The sequence below is a fragment of the Osmerus mordax genome, chromosome 6 (genome assembly GCF_038355195.1).
Source record: "Osmerus mordax isolate fOsmMor3 chromosome 6, fOsmMor3.pri, whole genome shotgun sequence".
NCBI lineage: Eukaryota > Metazoa > Chordata > Actinopteri > Osmeriformes > Osmeridae > Osmerus > Osmerus mordax.
The window spans coordinates 7,755,533-7,776,891 of record NC_090055.1 but is presented as its reverse complement, the minus strand read 5'-3'; the positions used below and the strand labels follow the sequence as shown (position 1 = coordinate 7,776,891).

At 49.8% G+C, this 21,359-nt stretch overlaps 3 protein-coding genes across 4 annotated transcripts; 2 read left to right on the top strand and 1 right to left on the bottom strand.

Annotated features, from left to right (window-relative positions):
• Positions 1-266: 266 nt before the first annotated feature.
• On the top strand, positions 267-11,341 carry LOC136944284 (uncharacterized). Of its 2 annotated transcripts, XM_067237980.1 has the most exons (5): positions 267-638; positions 4,989-6,206; positions 6,330-6,878; positions 9,636-9,743; positions 9,934-11,341. In XM_067237980.1, exons 1-4 carry the CDS (start codon positions 548-550, stop codon positions 9,710-9,712), a joined length of 1,935 nt encoding a protein of 644 aa, XP_067094081.1. In that variant the 5' UTR covers positions 267-547; the 3' UTR covers positions 9,713-9,743; positions 9,934-11,341. The 2 variants fall into 2 exon arrangements, with proteins under 2 accessions (XP_067094081.1, XP_067094080.1); XM_067237979.1 differs by having other exon boundaries at positions 4,989-6,878.
• A 202-nt stretch (positions 11,342-11,543) lies between these two features.
• LOC136944285 (2-iminobutanoate/2-iminopropanoate deaminase-like) lies at positions 11,544-13,993 on the bottom strand. Its single transcript, XM_067237981.1, has 6 exons — positions 13,855-13,993; positions 13,007-13,112; positions 12,824-12,878; positions 12,667-12,735; positions 12,252-12,307; positions 11,544-12,148 (listed from the first exon to the last, which is right to left on the bottom strand). Exons 1-6 carry the CDS (start codon positions 13,917-13,919, stop codon positions 12,086-12,088), a joined length of 414 nt encoding a protein of 137 aa, XP_067094082.1. The 5' UTR covers positions 13,920-13,993; the 3' UTR covers positions 11,544-12,085.
• A 129-nt stretch (positions 13,994-14,122) lies between these two features.
• pop1 (POP1 homolog, ribonuclease P/MRP subunit) lies at positions 14,123-21,295 on the top strand. Its single transcript, XM_067238342.1, has 14 exons — positions 14,123-14,164; positions 14,391-14,528; positions 14,655-14,783; positions 14,964-15,139; positions 15,272-15,532; positions 15,654-15,741; positions 15,933-16,111; positions 16,217-16,530; positions 16,851-16,944; positions 17,046-17,154; positions 17,280-17,399; positions 17,977-18,442; positions 18,806-19,033; positions 19,776-21,295. Exons 2-14 carry the CDS (start codon positions 14,399-14,401, stop codon positions 20,563-20,565), a joined length of 3,084 nt encoding a protein of 1,027 aa, XP_067094443.1. The 5' UTR covers positions 14,123-14,164; positions 14,391-14,398; the 3' UTR covers positions 20,566-21,295.
• The last annotated feature ends 64 nt before the right edge of the window (positions 21,296-21,359 follow it).

Genomic DNA, 21,359 nt, shown 5'->3' with positions numbered 1-21,359 from the left:
ATATTTTCTATTGCATTATCTGTTTTCCACACTAGATGGCAACATTGTTTCGACGAACTCCAGGAGGGATGCTTAATTTGCAATATTGTAGCCTCATTACCTTCAACACGTTGCACTTATAAATGTCACCACCAGGCGGATTTCTGAGTTTCTATAAGGGGAAGACCATGGGAGGTTGACGTACACGCCCCTTTCCTACAAGTGAATAATGTAAAGAAAGAGAGAGTGAAGTTAAGGGTCTTCATTTCACACAGTGTGACTGTCCTCTACGTGGCTCCTGCTCGTTGAGTCTCGTTATCCAGGGCATTAGGAGGGCGACAGGCCATGCACAAAGTACCAGGCTAGGGGAGATAGTGCTGCTTTTAGCCTCTCATAGAGAAGAGAAAACCGAAAACTGTCCATGTTTTCACCAACCCTCTCGTGTGTGTGCTGACAGATCATCGGGCATTTATCAATCTGTGTTGTTTACTTCGTCAACTTAAAAAAAAAAAAACCTTCGTCTATCCCTTCATATCTGCTACCTCCTTAATTTCTGCTATTTTTCGCGATGGGGTGCTCTTCGTCCAGCGCGCAGACAGTTGACCAGGAGAAGAGACCAGGAACCAAGCACGAGGAGAGCAACGGAGACACCACATTCCGTGAGTCCTTCTCTTAAAACTAGTCCGCACCTTTAGTGTTAACTAAGTCTAAAAAAGTCACTAATGTATCTCTGTCTATCACCGGACCTGCAGAACAGAAAGGGTAACTTGTACCTCTTGAAAACTCGGGGGCTGGGGGTGGAGTTCACATTTACTTGTGAACCTGCACAAAGCCCATGCTTTTCAAATATATGTTGTTCCAATCAGCGTCTATTATTTCTCACTCGAGCGAAAACGGTCCTTCTTTAGGTATGGTCATATTTAAGTTCAGGCGCCCTCATAACACAATTCCATAATGGTCCTGTACTCTTCCTGTCTTTATTGTTTGGGACAGCCTATGTACATGTAGGCAACTTGGGTGCAGTACATTGTGTACTTTGTGTATATGCGATGTGTCGGTGTATGCATCAGCGTCACAAAGTTCTGCAAAAATATCCGGTAGAACATTGAAAGCCTCTGGACGCGGTAATGAGAACAGTCGTATCTTTGATCAAAGCATCCAACAGTAAAACGTTCAGTAGGGTACGATGTGGCCTAATGCATATGCGTTTTGAAGGCTGGAGGTCTAACCCAACATATTGACGATGATGGGCTGCCACAACTTATCCTTAATGCCCCGATAAAATAATCTTTCTTCACGTCAAATTGGTGATAAACGCCGGCCCATTTAAAAAAATGTAATCATTAGTCTTATTCTTATGAGTTTTTAAGATGCCACAAAAACAACATTTCTTTAGGGGGCGTGTCTATTGTCTTTGTTAAGGAACGTGCAACGCGTTAAGTGTGCGAGTTGTCTGATTTTTGAAATATCCTATAATGGGGAAAAACCTAACGTGTTTAACGGTTCATAAGACTCCAGATATTACCCCACATCAGCAGATACGAGTTATTAGACAAATAAAGGGAACGTTAGTGAACTCCCTGAACTGCACCAGCAGCATTCCTCTAAAAGCCCACTAAAGCCTACCATCCTTCCTCTGGCAAAACACAATCGCATATAGATGAGTGGCACACAGTGGCTATGGAGGAGTATTTGTTTGCTGTGTCTTTGCATGCGTGCCTATGTGTTCCACGCCAGAAGCAAGACAGGCATGTGGAACAGCGCCACAGCTGACCACACAGGCCATATTGTCCATTCATGGGGCCTGGATCCTGCCATGGACACAGCTGAGATTATGTAATCTCTACATGTACAGCTCACTGCCCCCCTGCTCTCTCTCTCTCTCTCTCTCTCTCTCTCTCTCTCTCTCTCTCTCTCTCTCTCTCTCTCTCTCTCTCTCTCTCTCTCTCTCTCTCTCTCTCTCTCTCTCTCTCTCTCTCTCTCTCTCTCTCTCTCTCTCTCTCTCTCTCTCTCTCTCTCTCTCTGTCTCCTTATCTCCCTCTTGTCTTCATGGCTATTTGTATTTCTTACCACAGATTGATTAAAAGGGAAATATACTGCTTCACAACCCTGTGAGATATACCTGATATCCCATTACACGACAGCAATAAGCCCATTTATACACTAGAAATAAGATTCTTAAATTGACCAGCATGGCAGGAGGTTCAGGTAGAGTGTCCTAGATAGAACCAGGCATACTGTAGTGCTGACTGGTACATGCTGGGTCTCTGGGTCTGTGCATGCTGTCAGGGGCCAATGACCCTTACAGTGTCAAGGAGGGCATTGTTGAACCAGCCTGCCAGGTCACCTGGAGTGCTGCCTCTGGCTCCAGGGTGCTGATGTCAGTGTGGCAGGGATGAATGTTGCCCCTTCTGCCCAGTGGCGCTGAATGGTGGCGGTGTGTAGCATGCTCACCACCAGCTGAAGGGCATCCAAGATGCCAGCGCCCCCCACCTCCCTGTCGCCAGGCCTGGGAATCCAAGCCAGGCTCTGTTTTGACTGGGATCTCTGTCATCTCTGGCTGCTAATCATGTTGACACACGAGAGCCACTCAGAGCAGCTCCGTCTCACAACAAGGCCTCAGCAAACACAGCAGCACTGCTGGCACACGCACTCCCATTTTCAATCGGTGGATCTGGAAAAACTCGGTCTTTATGCAGAGTTGTTCCCTTTTGTTCTGAACAAGTGTTGCGGTGTGCATGCACATGCCCACCTATGTGCAGTCGACGGAAAAGACGGACGATCCAGAAGTGCGACATTTCTCTTGTCTCCCCTGTAACCTGATCCAGACGTGGCCTGGTGACCCCTGCCTCCCGCGTCTCTCCCCCATCCCCCTCCCATCAAAAGACAAACCTATCAGGAGTATCCGCTGCTCTGTCCCTCTCTACACACACACAGAAACACTACATAGTGCATACTGCCCCCCCCCCTCCCCCTCCCCCTCCTACCCCCACAACACTACATAGTATAGTACTGACCCCCCGCCCCCCCACCCTTACCTCCACAACTTTATACCACGTTAGAATAGCCCCTTCAGAAAGAGGTGAGGCCTAGATGGCTGGATCCTCATGTGTTCCTGTCCCCTGTGCCCTGGCCCACAGTCATATTAGGTCCCAGCCCATCACATACCATTCCAGCCATCACCTCCCGGTCCTCTCAGAACTTGTGACAGCCCAATGAAACCAGGAAGCCATCACGGCCAACTGGACATCAGCTGCTAATTCAATCATTTGGCTGATGTCATGCATGAATCAGCAGGCAATGTCTATGCTAGGGAGCAAGCCATGGCTTGTTTAATAATAGGACAGTCCTGGTCTCTTTTCTGAGCAGGTTGGGAAACGTTCCTTTGTTTTTTCTCATGTCCCATGGGTGCAGGAGTTCAACCTGTCTGGCTGTCATGGTAGACTGCCTCCATATCGAGTTTCCGAGTCTTATAGGTTTTAAAGACGTTTTAACAATAGGGCTTTGACTCCATTGGTTGCTATATATCACAGTCAGGCTGTTACTAACGATTTTTATTACCATGCAAAAGTTTGGATCTTTTATCAGGCAATATTAGGGAACTCATTTCAGTCATCAATACTGTCCTTGTCATAGCTGTTCTGTATATTCAGTATCAGAATCAGAATTGGTTTTTATTCGCCATGAAAGTTTGCACAGACAAGGAATTTACTTTGGCAGGAGAGCCTACCTAGGCAGCCATTTTCAGCGCCAAAGCAGAAGTACCTGCCAAAGCAGAATAGTTGTCTGATCAGGTACAGGTGGAAAGTAAACAGGTTTTCTTCTTCAGTAGTTGCAGAGGTAGCTCACACTTCCTTTAGAGGCCTGGGGGTCTGCTCTGACTGACACAGGTTTCAATACACCACATTCCTAGCCACAGAAATGGAGGATGGATGGATGGATGGAGAGGAGTTCTGTATGAATTACAGTCTCTCGTGTTTACCTTCTGGACTTGATCACCTGACAAGCTTTCCACAAGTGAACCGTGACCTTCGGTAAATACTGTAGTCCCTTAGCAACACTTGATAGGTCATGAGCACAAACAACTGCTGAAGACTACAGTATGTCCAAGTGAGCTTGTGTGTTAATGCTTAAACAAGTGACTGATTGATTGGTATATTGATTTATAAGTAAATACATTTATAATTTCATAAAAATCTGTAATTGAGTCAGTTCTAAAACCAAAAAATGATTGCGCCAGTCTGCCATATTCACTCCAAGAAGATACATACAGGTCAACATATCCAAGATACATTGGCATGCACTGAAAAAAAAATGCGTTGGTTAACCTGCCTTATATCCCTCATGGGAATGGGACACTTTCCACAACACATTTTCTCATTACAATTCTGACCTTGGTCACAGCAATGGAAGTCTGTGGAATGAACTATATTTAGCATTAGTCAGCACTGTGCAGGGTGCCACAGCATAGCCCTGCTACTTCCTGCTTCATAAGAGGGAACCACTTGAATAGTAGGTACTGGTCCCTTGCAAAAAAAACTTCTGAAATGTCACCCATGGTATGTTTTTGATAGATATTAGCTACTAATGCTCTGTAATCCTTCTTTAATATTTGCCCTCTCTTGCTATACATGACCTGTTGCTTAGCAGTGCTGTACCAGATGTACTTGGGAAAGAGTTGTTGTGGAAAGGGTTGTCATGACATTGTGATGATTATTAACATTGAGTGCTGTTGGATTTAGCAGAGAGGAAGGGTCAGGGTAAGGGTGGGGCAATGTCATCCTCCTTGACCTCCCACACTGAATGCAGTTCAGTCAGTTGGAAAAGTGTGCCCTTGAACATATTCCATCAAATCTTTGCACAGCTTTTCTGCAATTGAATAATATTACATCATGGCAGAACACAGATTACAATTTAGGATTGTAGGACTTCCATTGCTAGGTCAAATGAACTAACCTGTCTCTGGCTACTTTCTCCCCTGTTTTGTGCGTGTGTGTGTGTTGTTCTAGTTGTCAAAAATGGCATCGTTGCAGAGGACACAGAGACCATTGCGGACCAGATGCAGCTACCGGTGCAGAGTGCCCTGCTAGACGACTTCCAGCCTGGGACCTATGAAGAAGCTGAGCTGGTGGCCATAGCCCAGGAGGCAGACGAGAGCCTGGGGCTGGAAGTCGAGGAGGAGACCTTGGCTGTGGTGATCTCAGAGGCAGAGCCAGAGAGCTTCGCCCCAGTGGAGGCCCCTGAGACTGTGGTGGTAGAGGCTGCACCAGAAGTGGCCCCAGCTGAAGTTTCTGCTCCAGTTGAGGCTGCTGTGCCAGTGGATGTGGCTGCAGTAGAGGCCTCCCCTGCCCCAGTGGAGGCTGCTGCTCCCCCTGCAGCGAGCGAACCAGCCCCGGAGGCAGAGGCAGCTCCGGCTCCTGTGGCTATAGAGGAGACCTCAGCCCCTGAGCCCCAGCCTCCAGCTGTGGAGGAGACCCAAGAAGCCATGGAGGTTGCACCACTAGCAGACGCCCCTAGTGCCCTGGAGGTGGTGGTGCCCCCTGCAGCAGTTGTGGAGCCAGTGAAGGAGGCTGTGGAGTCTGCTGCCCCAACTCCAGCAGCAGCAGAACCAGCTCCAGCCCCAGCAGTGGCAGAACCAGCCCCCGCAGTGGCAGAACCAGCTCCAGCAGTTGCAGAACCAGCTCCAGCAGTGGCAGAACCAGCCCCCGCAGTGGCAGAACCAGCTCCAGCAGTTGCAGAGCCAGCTCCAGCAGTAGCAGAGTCAGCCCCAGCAGTGGCAGAACCATCTCCAGCTCCAGCAGTTGCAGAGCCAGCTCCAGCAGTAGCAGAGTCAGCCCCAGCAGTGGCAGAACCATCTCCAGCTCCAGCAGTAGCAGAGCCAGCCCCAGCAGTGGAAGAACCAGCCCCAGCAGTGGCAGAGCCATCTCCAGCTCCAGCAGTAGGAGAGCCAGCCCCAGCAGTGGAAGAACCAGCCCCAGCAGTGGCAGAACCATCTCCAGCTCCCGCAGTAGCAGAGCCAGCCCCAGCAGTGGCAGAACCAGCTCCAGCAGTGGCAGAACCATCTCCAGCCCCAGCAGTAGCAGAGCCAGCTCCCGCAGTAGCAGAGCCAGCCCCAGCAGTGGCAGAACCAGCTCCAGCAGTCGCAGAACCATCTCCAGCAGCAGCAGAACCAGCCCCAGCAGCAGCCCCCTGTGCACCAGTCGAGGGTGCCCCAGCTCCAGTCTCAGGTGCAGACCCAGCCCCTGAACCCACACCAGCTGCCCACGCACCTACTACCATTCCTGCCACTAATCCAGAACCAGCTCCTGCCCCTGAACTTACCTCAGTCTCTGCTCCTGCCCCTGTTCCAGTTGTTGCTCCTGCCCCAGAACCTACCCTGGTCCCCGCTTCAGCTCCTGAACCTGTTGTTGCCTCTGAACTTACCACAGTCCCAGCTCCTGCCGCTGTTCCAGTTGTTGCCCCTGAATCTGCCCTGGTCCTTGCACCTGCCCTTGAACCTGCTGTTGTTCCTGCCCCTGAACCTACCCCTGTTCCAGTTGTTGTCCCTGAACCTGTTGTTGTCCCTGCTCCTGCCCCTGAACCTACCCCAGTTCCTGCTCCTACCCCTGTTGCTGCTCCTGAACCTGTTGTTGCCCCTGAACCTACCCCGGTCCCTGCCCCTGAACCTGTTGTTGCCCCTGAACCTACCCCGGTCCCTGCCCCTGAACCTACCCCGGTCCTTGCTACGGCCCCTGTTCCAGTTGTGGCCCCTGCTCCTGAACTTGCCCCAGTTGCTGTTCTGGAACCTGCTGTTGCTCCTGCACCTTCTCCAGTTGTGGTTCCTGCTCCTACACCTGCTATTACCCCTGCTTCTGCCCCTGCTCCAGTCATTACCCCTGCTTTTGTGCTCCAAGCTGGAGGTATGTATTCACATCAGGCCTCTCTCTCATTCGCTAAAACTGATCTGTCTCCTATCAGCTGAGTTATTACATGTCCACACCTAAATGGGCTTTTAACAAAACCTATATATCACTAAATGGAGTGGTCACATGACAAATATCTATTTAATGTCTCATAACTGGATTCCTGACAGCCATTATCAGACCTAACCCAGCCTGCAGGGCGTATTGGTTCCATCTCATTGGGTGTTGTCATGGTTTCCTGAAATACCTGTTGCTTCAGTGGTAAAGTGAGTTGAAGAGACGGTTTCCTGTCTGATCAGGCTAACCTGCCCCCTGAATATGACACATAGCTGAGTCACCCATGCAAACATGCATTCAAATTAGTGTTGTGTAATTTGCATACCATACTATTTTTTATGATAAAAAAAGGGTTTAGATATAAACATAGGATGTCTAATACAGGATGCCAAAAATACCAGGATGTCCTATTACATCCAGTTGCATTTTGAAGTGTGCGAGCCAGCATGCCTTTCTGGCTATTCTGACCAAAAACCCTTTGTACCACAGTCAACTGTTCAATAGGGGACTGATACATACCTATCTGGGCCAGTTCAATTTCCAGTTACATGACAAAGTAGTATGCAACAGTACTTACATTATAAGGGCAGCTGCAATGCCTACTGAAAGTAACTAAGTTAAAGCATGCGTTTTGGGATGCAGCATGTGTTTGTGTGTGTGTCTGAGCATGTGCAAACAAGCATAGAGATTACATTAGTAAAAACAAATCACCAAAGAGCCTGAGGAGTGAAAAACAGACGTTCAGCAATCCTGGTTAAAAAGGACTGAAGTAGGAACATCTGTCTTCCCTGTGTATTCAGGTTCTGGCGTGTATTGGTGTTGGACAAACTAACCCATTAACCTCCTGGTTACCAAGGCCAGCTCCCCTTTGTCCACAAGTATTATCCCCAAGGATCAACTGGACCTAGTTACCGTGTGAGGCATTATAAAAACAGACCCTAAAGACATTGACCCACACTGGCAAACAATGAGTTGCATTGTCGAACCTAGCTTCTCTGGGTTACATATTAGTGTCAAGGCTAATGATGGCCAACCCCCAAGGCCTTAATGACACCATTAACACCCAGTAACCAACGCTAGGGTATCCAACACACTACAGGCCCAGTGTTGGTTCCTCATGGGTCAGCTTTGGTGACCAGCTGTCCTGGTAATGAATAACCCTGCATATATAGACTGAACCAGCACTGGGGAGGGTGAGGGAGGGGGCAGATTAATAGGACGGTTTTGTCCCAGGGTGCGATGGACAGATAAGGCAGTGTGTGAGACAATACAGCTTCGGACTGAAGGAGACTCTCTCCAGTGTGTGGTTGGGGCTTCTGTGTCTTGCTAGCGACAACACACCCAGCCACACACTTTCCCTCATTGTTCTCTGTGCCTACATAGACTTATGCACTGTTACTAGGGATTACATAACACATGTAAATATTCGGACCCCCCCGTCCCCCCCGTCTCTACAAATGTAAATGGCATGTTGAATGGAGCTGTACATGTGGCAGTGGAGAATGAACCCATTGTCTGTTTTGATTCGGTAGTATGTGTGTCTTGGTCTCTCTATAGCTTGTGAGAGGACCAACCTCTCACTGACCACACAGTCGCACACAAGAGACTGTTGTCATGGCTGTAGCATGTAGCTCTCCAACACAAACAAGCACACACACCGTAAAGATGTATCGATTCTTACATTTACATGTAGTCATTTAGCAGACGCTCTTATCCAGAGCGACTTACAGTAAGTACAGGGACATTCCCCCTGAGGCAAGTAGGGTGAAGTGCCTTGCCCAAGGACACAATGTCATTTGGCACAGCCGGGAATCGAACTGGCAACCTTCAGATTACTAGCCCGATTCCCTAACCGCTTAGTCATTTAGCAGACGCTCTTATCCAGAGCGACTTACAGTAAGTACAGGGACATTCCTCCTGAGGCAAGTAGGGTGAAGTGCCTTGCCCAAGGACACAACGTCATTTGGCACAGCCAGGAATCGAACTGGCAACCTTCAGATTACTAGCCCGATTCCCTAACCGCTCAGCCACCCGACTCCCCCCTTAAACCATACAATTATTATAGAACGGCTTAATCAGGTACTTAGTTATCAGTAACTTTTAATTTAATGAAGTGGGTGTCTGGGACATAGTAGTCTGTGTAAGAAAATCTATTGTAATCCTAACTTTTGCAGGAGGAACACCACAAATTCAGTCTTTCTATAGGTGCCCTTCTTCAAACAGGGAAAGAACATACTGTACTTTTAGGCAAAGGAGGCCCCTTCAGCCTACCCGTGCAAGTTCTGGCTGAGGGGAGGAGTTGCATAACTCAGGCACCCTCCCCCCTCTCTCTCTGAGATGTGTGTGTATGTGTGCAAGGCATGTCCCTACCCACACCCTCTTCATCTATGTATGTTTGAGAAACACAGCACAGGTCAGCTCTATTCACTAAACCGGCTCTGCGGGGGTACAAGTTGTACTGACGGCACTGGAATGTTGACACTTACCATGTAGGGGCTGTGTGTGTCGACGCTGTGTTGATGTGTCTTTAGTGTAGCTGACGATGAAGTTGTTCCTTCATCATTCAAATATGTCAAAGAACTTAAGACTTTCCCAACCCCCACCCCCCACATTTCATGTCAGAATGTCATACGTTTCATGCATGGAAATGCCAGCCAATGTCTGACTTCCTGGTTGTGTCATATGATCTATCTCCAGTGAATGTGTTGGAGACAGTGGCGGCGCAGGCAGCTGCAGTGGTCCTACAGGAAGCACAGAAGGCCAAAAAGGACTAGAGGTCCTTATCCCAACATGAAGAGGCCTCTGGTGAGACGAACATACTCATTGACCCCCCCCCCCCCCCCCTTACCCCTCACTCTGAAAGAGCTGTTCTCACTCTGTTGCGAATGAAATGTCTCCATGGCAACAGGGCGTCAGAGCTGTATAACTTTGAATGTTTGTTGCTAAATGATTTGTAGGACATGAAGTCTAAGTCATTTTTCCCTTTTTCTTACAGCGCCAAGTGAAAAGAAAATTATGAATATATGAGTAAATAATGCACAAACCCAAAGATGCACGAGAAACGGCTACTGGAAAACAAACACACACTTTTACTGTAAAAGCACACACGCACACACACACATGCCTACCAAGCTGCAGACCAGCTCCATTCAATTTTTACTGTGAGTTCTTACACCAGGATGCCTTCATAACCTGTTCTTCCAGAAAGATCACACTGTTTCCTCCATTTGTACATATAATATTTCTCACTCCTGGTACTGGCATTGTTACTGAAAGAAGTGCCTTGAGCCGCGCAGCTCCCTCAAACAGACTGTTTGCTGCTGTGCTGAAGCAGGATGATGCACGACGATGGATACCAGAGCAGAACTGGGAACAGACTACAGGACAACACTGTCACTTTCTAAACAACAGGGTGGAGTCGCCGTGGTGCGGATCAGCTTCGCGTGGAAAGGCTACATAGATTCATTACTACTTAACTAGCTGCTCCAATGATGAGGAATACAAGCCAAACATATTATAACAACTGTGAATGCAAATACATGTTCTGTTAGCCTAGCGCGCTCAACCAGGCGAAGGAAGATGGACTCTCACCACACCCTTTCCATGGTAATCTCGCTAATGATGAATTCAAAAAGGGTTGACGAGTACATGTAGGTATGTGAATACTAAAGGTTTAACTGTAGAGCAGAGTGTTGATATACGATGGGATGAGTTTGTGTGCTGCGTGCATGTCAGGGCTTCTCTTTCCTGTCACCTTGTTTATATGAGTTGGTCACAACATTAAAAAGCTATTATGAATGGAAGTTACTTTGTTTAGGTGACCATCTACGCTAAGGAAACTGTACATTGTACCAAATCTAGACTGTGAGTGAGGCTGGTGTGGAGGAGGTTATGTGTTGTAAATCAAATATTACAGGAGTCAGTGATTCTGTTGTTTCATCCAGAGGACATGGATCAAAGTCAAGTAAGCTTCCATTAGCAGATCCATTAACTCTTATCCTCTTGTTCCTTCAGGCTTTACAACATAACACACCAACACTGGGTTTGTGGTGCACCTCCTACAAAAACTGATCCTTTTAACCCTAAACATAACAGAATGAAGACCATTATAAAATGGCTTAGGGAATTTTACATGTTCAGACTCCAGTGTCTGGTCTCTTCAGTTTTGAAGACTCAGTCTTCAAAACTGAACATCTCATACCATGGTTGTGAAAGACTGTGCCTGCCTGTCTAATGTTGGTTCGTGTGATGACGATGGGTAGCGGGATCAAATGTTTTCCATGTTCTTTTTTCTATGCAAGGCCCAGAAACGATCACTCTTCTGTCATATGTTATTTCTGAGCTGTGTATGTGATGCGCTAATGTTTTAGTGTACAGTCCAAATAAAGTCTTGCTTACTAATACTCAGACTGGTTTACCTCTGTGTGTGTGTGTGTGGGGGGGATCGTCCCAGCCCTCGGGGAAGAGGGTCTAGGCCGGTTAGTCTGTCCTCTCAGGTATATATCACCCAACTCCACAGGAATGAAGACTTTCCACAACCCTCCACCTACCACTCCATCCATATCCATTAAGGACCACATAGCTACCAAATACACGACACAGGAACCAGGTGTCTCCATCTTTATTCTTACCATGACCGAGTACAGTAGCTGTTAGGACTGAAAAGGATAAGGCAAGACCAGGCTGGTATAAGAGTAATACAATAAACAAAGCAACGCTTGGTCAGTAGGTAGTCCTCGGTTGTACTCCATAAAACTAAGCGAAAACATTAGCCGTGGGGAATATAAAGCTCATTGTTGTTGTCTGAGGACAGAAGCTCTGAACACCCCTCATTAAAGCTAACAACGCTGGTGAAAGTGCATGGGCAGGCGCCATGCAAGCAAAACAGATGACTGCTCAGTGACTCACACACGACCCATCCATACACCTTCAGTCCTCCAACCACCACTATTCAGACATCTAACTGTAAAGCTAACTGTCAATTTATATCCTTGATGTCACATCATAATCATTATCTTGAAGTCCCTAAGTTAAGTCAACAGTTTAATTGGAACATCTGCTATACAGATCAAGAATGTACACAGGTACTGTGATTGGCTAGCACGTGTTCCATTCTCCCAATTCCAGTGTGCTGATTGGTGTTTCCTTCAGGAGGAGGCGTCTGTTATAGGGCCCGAGACCGCGACAGCTTCAATCTCCACAAGCCCCCCCTGAGAGAGAAAGGAGGGAGAGAGGGTAAATATTTAACGACAAGTATGTTTGAACGTTGAACAAAGACAATAGGTTGGTTAAAGATGTTAAAGCGACACTCACTCTGGGCAGAGCAGCGACCTGGTAGGCTGCTCTAGCAGGGAAGTGGGTGCTGAAAACTAGACACACATACACACACAAGATCTCAGATCTACCTATACTTAAAATGACATACGATGCGAAAGTAAATATCCGATGATGCATATTAGAGAAAAGGAAACCCATGGATGAATGTGTTTCCTGAGGCAAAAGCTCTCAGTCTTGAGGCTCTAGTTCCTGTTACTGAGTAGAACTCCATGTTTTTTTGCACAAGTGCCACATACACACATCCGCCATGCATGCTTGGACAGTCGTTTGTTAGGCAACAGCGCCCTCTGGTGGGTGAACTAAGCAAGATTTGTTCAATCCTTTCAAGATGATGCACAACAATAGGTTTGTAGTGCTGTAGCCATCAAAGTAATGGATCAAGACCACTCACATTGTTTGTAAACGTCATTGACATTGGTGAAGTCGTTCATGTCAGCCAAAAGCACTGTGGTCTTGACAACTGAAACAAACAGGAACTCGTTTATTAATCACATTATTACATCACATCCACAAATGTTCAACCGTCTCCATGGCAGTGTAGTCCTCACCGTTGTCATAGCCACAGCCTGCTGCCTTCAGGATTTCCCCCATGTTGATCAGAGCCTGTAGGGGAGGGGGCACACAATTTACATCAACACATTCCCGGAAGGTGACTGAAAATCCACTTGTTTGGTTTGGTCGTGCATGCTTGCTTGCGAGAGACAGAGTGTGTGTGTGTGTCTGACCATCACCTGTTTGGCTTGGGCCTGCACGCCTCCATCCACGAGCAGCCCAGAGGAGGGGTCCATCCCCAGCTGCCCGGAGACATACAGGGTCCGGTCCACCATCACCGCCTGGCTGGAAGACAGACTCTCTCATTAAACATGTCTACTCATGGAATATGTGAAAACTAGTCCCAGAAACTAGCTACAGATCCAACTATTGGAACTGAATGAAACCACCATTAATATATAATAGGGGAGACAGGTGGCTGAGTGGTTAGAATCAGGCTAGTAATCAGAAGGTCGCTGGTTCGATTCCCGGTCGTGCAAATTACGTTGTGTCCTTGGAAACATGATGCTATAACGCCACCTCGTGGTTAAACGCAGTAACAACCTTAATCAGATTTATAAGAGATGCAAAACCTTTTTCTTCGCATTTTAGTTATATTTGGCACAACAAAAAGTAGGAATGAGAATAGTTCTACAGAGGTACAAATACCATTTGCAAGAAGGTTCAGGAATATTGCCAATCCACGCAAATCGGCAGACATAATGCAACGGATAAAGGCATTAGCTAAAAGCCTGTACTTTCACCCGGACCCTGACCACGGTTATAGCTTACATGCACTTTGCCCCACCCTCTCCATTGCTATTGGGTCAGAGGGTGACACCCATTCCAAAAACTTCCATCCAGAACTATACAAATTTCGGTTCACTGATCTGTTTACGTACGACCTGAACAAATATTTTGAAATGAACAAACGGACCTTTAACAACCAAGACGTGCATTAAACACTAGAAGTTAACAGAATCCAATTGCATATCCCCTCTAAGCAATAATACAAAATTCTGGCATGCACCGGGTCATATTTCTTTACCTGTATGGACCGATGGCTGCAGGAGCCTTTGCTGTGTTGATTATCTTCCTGATGATGGCAGACATGGCTGGAACCCAAACAGTCAACTAACAGTGCCAACGAAACAAGTGGAACCGCGTGGTTGAGAAACGTCAAATGACCGCTGAGTCCGGTTCGAGCGCAATGCGTGCTGTCTCAATATCTTCTTGAACTACATATCCCATGAACACCAAGTAACCGGAAGTTAGTGACAACTCGCAGAAAATTCACATGCCGATAGAAATGTGACAGCGTGCGTTTTGAATAGCATTCCTCTGTTTAAAACTTTAAGGTGAGTGTGTTATTGTGGTTCTTTTGTGTCTATATAGCAGTAAGGTCTTTAAGCCAATACTAACCTACTAATAATACACAATCATGACATTGGTTCTAGCTTAATAAATAAGATAACTGGTTAGGTTTCAGTAGCTAGCGTTGGTTAGCTAGCTAGCAGTGTGCATTAGTAAGAGAATGAGGATACAGTGCATGCCATTAAGCCCAAACTATTCCTTCTCTGATAGCTGGAGAAATGTCGTCAGCCAAAGAAAGGATGCGCAATAAGAAGCTGAAAAATCAGCCCAGCAGTGTGACGTATTCCTCACCTGGAGTCGGCTCTGGCAGCTCGCACTGCAGAAACGGAGGAGAGGGTCCATCACACGGTAACTGCTCTATCTGAGTGTGAAACGTGCAGATAATTCTTCAAGTCTGTCTTAGCCGACAGACCGACCGGTATGGTTATCCGCCATTCTCTCTATTTCACTACCCTGCTTTCTCTCTCTCTGCAGGTCGTGGTCATGATCCATCGCCGGCAAGAGACCGGGGGTCCTCTCACCCTATCCACGGAGGTGGCTGGGTCCGTGGCCACCAGAGAGATGGGAAGGCCTATGGCCAGGAGCTCCCAAAAGCCATCACAGGTAAAGCCATGGCTGGCTGCTCCTTTCAGGCTCTGCGTTGGTAAAGCGAAACTGGTGTCCTCCGTCTGATCAACATGTTCAAGTTCATAGAGAGCTTGTTAACAACTCCAGTGCTATCACAGGTATTAATAAGAAAAAGTGTATTTACACGAACATAATCCCCCCCCCCCCCCTCCCCAGCCTCAGGGTTTATCAAGGCCAGGGCCGCCGAGGTGACCGCCATGCTCAAGGCGGTTAACAAGACGACAGGGAGTGTGCATGCGTTCGGTGTGCTGCCCAAGCACATGAGGAGGAGGGCCATGAGCCACAACACCAAGAGACTACCCTGCAGGCTGAGGGAGGTGGCTAACAGGATGGTACGGCTGTCACACACACACACACACACACACACACACATAAACACTGTGGATCAAGTTGGAGTCGGATGTAGGTCAGCAGAATGAGAAGGACGCTCACCCTAGCCTCCCGCACTGTGTTTGCCCCGTCAGCTGGAGAAGAGCCAGAAGCTGGGTCAGAAGGAGAAGAAACCCCAGTCCAAGACCAAGAGCCGCAAGGCCCGCCGTCGCCACGGCAACCTGCTCCTGGACTTCAACCGGCGGCAACGGAAGAACGTGTGGCTGGAGACGCACATCTGGCACGCCAAGCGCTTCCACATGGCGAAGAGGTGGGGCTACTGCCTGGGCGAGCGGCCCACTTACAAGTGCTACCGCGCCTGCTACCGCGCCATGAGCAGCCACTGCCTGCTGCAGGTCTGAACCCCTCTCGCCTTTTTGGACCTGGAACCTCCGCAGAGGTGGTCACTTTGACCGGTTAACCTTTTGCGGGTGATGTCGGTCATGCTGAGGCTGCTGTTGTGCTCTGGCTCCCCAGGACCTGTCCTATCACTGCTGCCTGGAGCTCCGAGGGGAGGAGGGCCTGCTCCTGGCTGCCCTGGCCCAGCTGACCTGCAAGGACTCAGGTCGGCTCTTCATGTGTGTTGTCGGCTTTTCATGTGTGTTGTGTGAATTCATGTGATGGTACGGTTGGGTCCATAAGTCTGAGGCCGCTTGTCAGATACTTCTATTTTGCGTTTGTTGTAAAAAAAAAAACCTTGGTCTGGATTTGACCACGTGTTAACGTGCCTTGTTGACCCGGGCTCTGTGATTGCAGGACCGACGTTTGCAGCTGCAGCCAGCCTGTCGGGGCGCAGGCAGGGCAGTACCTTGGTGTACCGAGCGGGCCAGGCCCCTGCCCAGCCCCTGGGCCCTGTGCTCTTTCTGTGGAGACCCCGTACACAGGACTCCACACAGAGACAGCTGTGGCTCTGGATCCATCCCACACTCAAACAGGTGAGACAGGAGATCGTCCGAACTCATCCTTTAGCCATTGATGACGCATGTGTATGATGTCACCTCATTGAATGTTAACGTGTTGAACTTCCTTCCGTGGACCAGGACCTGCTGCCTGAGCTGCGGGCCGTGTGTCAGTGTTCAGAGGCTGTGCCCCCTCCGCCAACCCTAGAGGAGATGCCTCCTGCCCCAGCCCCAGCCCCCCCCTCCCAGCCCCCCCCTGGTCCAGCCCAAGCCCCAGGCCCGGACACAGAGACCAAGGGGCCTCAGCCTGACGGGACCAAAGCCTCCAAGAGAAAGCGCTCCCAGGGGGAGACGGAAACTACCGGGCCCCCAGCCAAGAAGGTCCTGGGGGATGGAACCAGGTCTCCCACCACCCCTGTGACATGGAGGTCCAGCACTACTGGGATAGTCCTGAGGTGTGTCTGGAAAGGTCTTTCCTTCCGTATAAAGCTCTCTCTTGGAAGTCGCTTTGGATAAAAGCGTCTGCTAAATGAATACATGTAAATATCAAACAAGTCGATTAGCATACATAAAAGGGGTGTCACCCAAAGTATGAAAATGACTGTAGGTTGAATCAGACATGTAAATATCAAACAAGTCGATTAGCATACATAAAAGGGGTGTCACCCAAAGTATGAAAATGACTGTAGGTTGAATCAGTGTTGATTGGACGGAGGTGTTTTCTATTCAGCGTGTTCTGCTGTTTTCATGCTGACCCCGTGTTGTTCTATTGTAGCGACCTCACCATGGAGATCGTGCGCTATCGTCTGATTGGACCGCTGTCGCACTCAGTCCTCACGGAGACCCTGGAAGCCGCCACAGAGTGTGATGTAAGAACCACGGGGGAATCCCTGCGAGGAGAGTTCATGACCTGTGTGTGGACGGTTAAGGGCTCAGTCAGTGTTTTAGTGAGGTTTTGTTTGGGTTCCAGGCCTCAAGCCCGTCCCAGCAGGCTTGTTTATGGTGGCCGGAGCACTGCAAGGATGAGGGGAACATGTCGCTCCATCGAAAACAGGCGGACATCTTTAATCTGCTCAAAGGTCTGTTCTGCCTGCAGGGATTTTGGTCTTCAGATTGAAAGCCTTGGTTCCTCAGTTGAAGTGTTTTTGTTGTGGAAGTTGTAGTTTCTCTAAATGGTCATTGTGCATGTTCCTCCCCTCCCCAGGTGTCTACTCCACAGCGGAAGTTCCGTCAGGCTCCGTGCTGGGTCTCACTGTTGATGACCCCAGGTTGACCCTGCCCAGGATCAGGGGCAAGGCCATGCCCAGCATCCAGCAGGCCCAAGGTAACCTCGAGACCCCCCCCCCCCCCCCCCCCCATCCTCTCCTAATGTATCCATGGTCCCAGCTCTGCCATAGTTCTGTGGTACCGGCCCCACACGGGCGGGCCCGAGGCTGGTTCTGTCTGTCACGTCTGGTCCTGTGCTCCTGGGGAGCCTCTGCCCACCCATGCAGATGTCCCAGGTTCGAATCCTGGCAGGATCCTGTGCCCCAGACCAGGCCCTCGGAGCCCAACACACTCCCATCCCCCGCTCTATAAGGCACGGTACCACCAGACTCCCCCCTAAACCGGTCAACCCTATGGGCTGTCTCCCAGACACCGATCTGAGGAGATATCATATCGGTATAAGTTGTATGGAAGTTTCATTAGGTTTCAATAATCTGATCTGGTTGACATGGTCTGCCATGTTGCGTACACTTCTCAAAAGTCCCTCGTAGGCAGCTGGGTATAGATCATAGGGTTGACCGGGGCTTTCAGACCCTTCAGTTTGTTCACGTGTAGCGTGGGTACAGGGATTCGTGTGCGGGTCCCATCGCTGGTCATGCAGGAGTGTGTCCTGTGCTGGGGGTGGTGTGTTCCAGAGGTGGACGAGGAGAGCAGGAGGGAGCTGATGTTGCGTGGCGTCCCCGAGGGCTGCAGCCAGAGTCCCCTGTGGGAGCGCTCGGTCCGAGACGACGTCACCGACCACAAGACCCCCGAGCAGGAGCTGAACCGGATGCGTAGCGAGGTGCTGGTGCCAGGCTCCAGGCTGCAGCCCCTTCCCCAAGGCAGGGTGCCCGTCCTGCTGGTGCAGCAGCCTGGCAAACAGGCCGGCCAGGAGCAGGCGTCCTGGGGAGTGGGCTGGGACCTGCTGCTGCCCAAGGCCTGGGGCATGGCCTTCTGGGTGCCTCTGGTGTACAGAGGGGTGCGTGTGGGGGGGCTGAACATGGCGCTGAAACACTCCCAGAACAAGGGAGCGCCGCACTTCCCCCACGATTACCCAGACTGCCCTGCGGGGAAGCGCTTCCAGGAGGAGCAGGAAGAGGAACTGCTGGCCAAGTTCAAAAGGTCAGCAACACACTGCGCTCAATGGGGTCTGTCTATAACGATCCTCATTGAGTGTGTTTGGAATAACATTCTGTGTCGTAATTTGTCATAATGTTCTGGGACATAAAAGTCAAATCCAGCATGACGTGTGGCAATTATTGTGAGTATCTGTTGTTGAGATTCCTAATGGGGGAGGTTGCTGAGACTAGCGCCTTGTGCATCCCGGTGCTGAAGCTGATTTCCAGTCATAAACGCCTCACAGCTCCACACTCGAAAGAGAACCGACTGTTTTCCACCATCCGCTCCCCAGCCTTGATTTGTTACATAAATTGGTGATCTGCCCTGACAGTTTGACAAGAGTTTGACCCTCCTGCCCCCCTGTAGGCGTCCACCTGCCAAGAGGACCAATTACATAAAACATGGCTGCCTGGCTCCGTTCCGTTGCCCTTGGCAACAGCTGGCGGAGGAGTGGGAGCTGATTGTGAGGGAGGAGGCGGTGACAGGAGGAGAGGAGGCGAAGGGAGGAGGAAGTAGCGAGAGCCTAGCTAAACTCCTGGTGCCAAAGGCGGGGGAAGTGACATCACAAGTGGACGTGGCCTTCACTATCTTGAGGTAGATCAGCACACCTTATTTCTGGTGTAAATCTCTCTCTCTCGTGTCAGTGTTTCCCCTACCATTATATTAGGGGGGCGCCCTCCCCACCTCCCAAAGCTGTAAACCTAGGGGAAACACTGCGTGTGTATAGATCAAGTCTATTCAAAACCCTCTATATGTCTCTTGAACCATAAGACCACTCCAGGGTTTCCCCCCCAACTTCCCTTGACTTGTTCATGTTGGTAGGAGAGGTGTGTGTGTGTGTGTGTGTGTGTGTGTGTGTGTGTGTGTGTGTGTGTGTGTGTGTGTGTGTGTGTGTGTGTGTGTGTGTGTGTGTGTGTGTGTGTGTGTGTGTGTGTGTGTGTGTGTGTGTGTGTGTGTGTGTGTGTGTGTGTGTGTGTGTGTGTGTGTGTGTGTGTGTGTGTGTGTGTGTGTGTGTGAGAGCCAGGGCTGATGCATGCTGTAGTGCAGCCCCCCACTCTGTCATGATGATGGGAACATCCGGGGAACGTCTGGCGGTGATGAATCAGCCCGATTTAGCAGGAGAGGCGGCGCCAGCTATCCCCAAAACATCAGCAAATCACTTGGACACGGCCAATGTTATGAGCTACAAAGTGAAATTGATTTGATTTGTCAAACCGCAGGGAATAGTTTGCCGGTTAAAAAGAACATTTCACTACCCTCCGACTATTTCATTGGAGTCCAAAGGGACCATTCATTCATTGACCCATTCATTTTGACTTGGTATTGTGCTCTCCAGGAACAGGAAGTCCCTGAGGCTGCTTTCTAGTTGGTGCAGGCCCACATCCTCGAAAGGTCAGAGGTCACAGCGCCAGTGGGCGGTCCCGCCGCTGAATCCAGCAGTGGCTGCATCTCTCCTCGCATCCAATTGGAGGAGCCTGGTGTGGGTCCGCCTCTCTCTGCTGTCTAAGGGCCAACCGGAGCTGCACGCCCAGGTGTGTGTGCCCGCCCCCGAGGACCTGCGTCGGCAGCGTGGACAGCCTAGCTGCAGCGGGCCCCTGGAGCCTCTCCACACAGACCACTTCAGAAGCAAGCTGAAGCAACTCAAGAAGCACCGCAAGGCCAAGCCCACCTCCTCCTCCTCTCACAAGTCTGATGACAAACAGTCTGGGTCTGCCCCCATCTCTGCCTCTACATCCACCCCCGGTCCCGACACCAGCTCTGCCCCCACCATCCACTCCACCCCTGGCCCTCCCTCCCTATCTGCCCCCACCCCCCTCCCCTCCATCACGCTCCCTGCTCCCAGCCTCACCCCACCTTCCTCCTCCCAGACCTCTGACCTGACCCTGGGCCTCTGGCCGGAGCCCCTGCCCAGCGTCTCGTCCCACTGCTCCCGTGTGACGCTGGGCTGGGTCTCCCAGGGGGACTTCTCCCTGGTGTCCGGGTGCGGGGAGGCCCTGGGTCTGGTCAGCCTGCCCGGGCTCCTGCACATGCTGCTGGGCCAGCCCGAGGACCAGCGGGGCCTGGTCCTGCTCCGCAACCCCTCCTCCCTGCAGTACCGCCTGGCCAAGGTCAACATCGAAGTGTGATACTGGCCGCAGCTTCTCCTGGAGGGTGGGAGAGGCTTCCAGGACTGTGCTGCTACTGCTCCACCTGTTCGAGGTGTGCTGTGGGGAGAGAGCGGTGCGTGTGTGTGGCCCTGTCAGCTGCACAGCATGTGTAGTTCAGTTTCTGCACGGCGCCAGACTGACGTGGCGTGACACTTGAGAGACAGGGATCTCTAATCGAAAACAGTGTGCCTTGTGAAAGATTCTCTCCTGCATTTATGTGATGGGAAAGCAATATATCAACGTTTTCTTTATTTACAGGTATGGGGGCTGTCGGAAATAAGGCATTCGGGATGTTTCTAGCGTGAAAATGAAGAAAATGTTTGCTTTGAAATTGAAATGTCTTGATATGGCATGTTTCAGTTGAACAGGGATTGGTTATTTCTTCTATTCTGACCTTCCTGCCTGATGATCCTCATTTAGTCTCGCATGACTGTTCTTTTGGTTTGGGGGCCATAATCACCTGTTTGTGAATTTGTACAGGTTTCTTTTACAGCTCTATATAAGAGTAATTGTTTGATGCCAATAAAATGTCCCTTCCGTACTCCATCTAAATATCACATGTCTGCAAGGCCTGCCAAGGTGAAGGGAGGAGGTTGAAGGGGAAAAGGAGAGGAAATTGAAAAGGACAAGATGGAAAAGAGGAACGCGAAGAGGAGAGCAGTCGTCTCTTTACTTGATAGCAAATCAGAATATCATTCTACTCTGCAATATTGCCTATAGTCACACCTGATTCAAAAGAATAGGTCGTTATCAGGCTTCTATTGAGCTGGATA

Bases quoted from the DNA above. Each gene is read 5' to 3' on its own strand.
- LOC136944284 (XM_067237979.1), top strand. From the start codon at position 548: ATGGGGTGCTCTTCGTCCAGCGCGCAGACAGTTGACCAGGAGAAGAGA. The intron at 639-4,988 runs GTGAGTCCTTCT...GTGTTGTTCTAG, and splicing joins CAACGGAGACACCACATTCC to TTGTCAAAAATGGCATCGTT. The intron at 6,879-9,635 runs GTATGTATTCAC...ATCTATCTCCAG, and splicing joins TTTTGTGCTCCAAGCTGGAG to TGAATGTGTTGGAGACAGTG.
- pop1 (XM_067238342.1), top strand. From the start codon at position 14,399: ATGTCGTCAGCCAAAGAAAGGATGCGCAATAAGAAGCTGAAAAATCAG. The intron at 14,784-14,963 runs GTAAAGCCATGG...CCCCCTCCCCAG, and splicing joins GCTCCCAAAAGCCATCACAG to CCTCAGGGTTTATCAAGGCC. The intron at 17,155-17,279 runs GTCTGTTCTGCC...TCCCCTCCCCAG, and splicing joins CATCTTTAATCTGCTCAAAG to GTGTCTACTCCACAGCGGAA.
- LOC136944285 (XM_067237981.1), bottom strand. From the start codon at position 13,919: ATGTCTGCCATCATCAGGAAGATAATCAACACAGCAAAGGCTCCTGCA. The intron at 12,879-13,006 runs GTGATGGTCAGA...CCTCCCCTACAG, and splicing joins TGCAGGCCCAAGCCAAACAG to GCTCTGATCAACATGGGGGA. The intron at 12,308-12,666 runs GTGAGTGGTCTT...ATGTGTGTCTAG, and splicing joins CAATGACGTTTACAAACAAT to TTTTCAGCACCCACTTCCCT.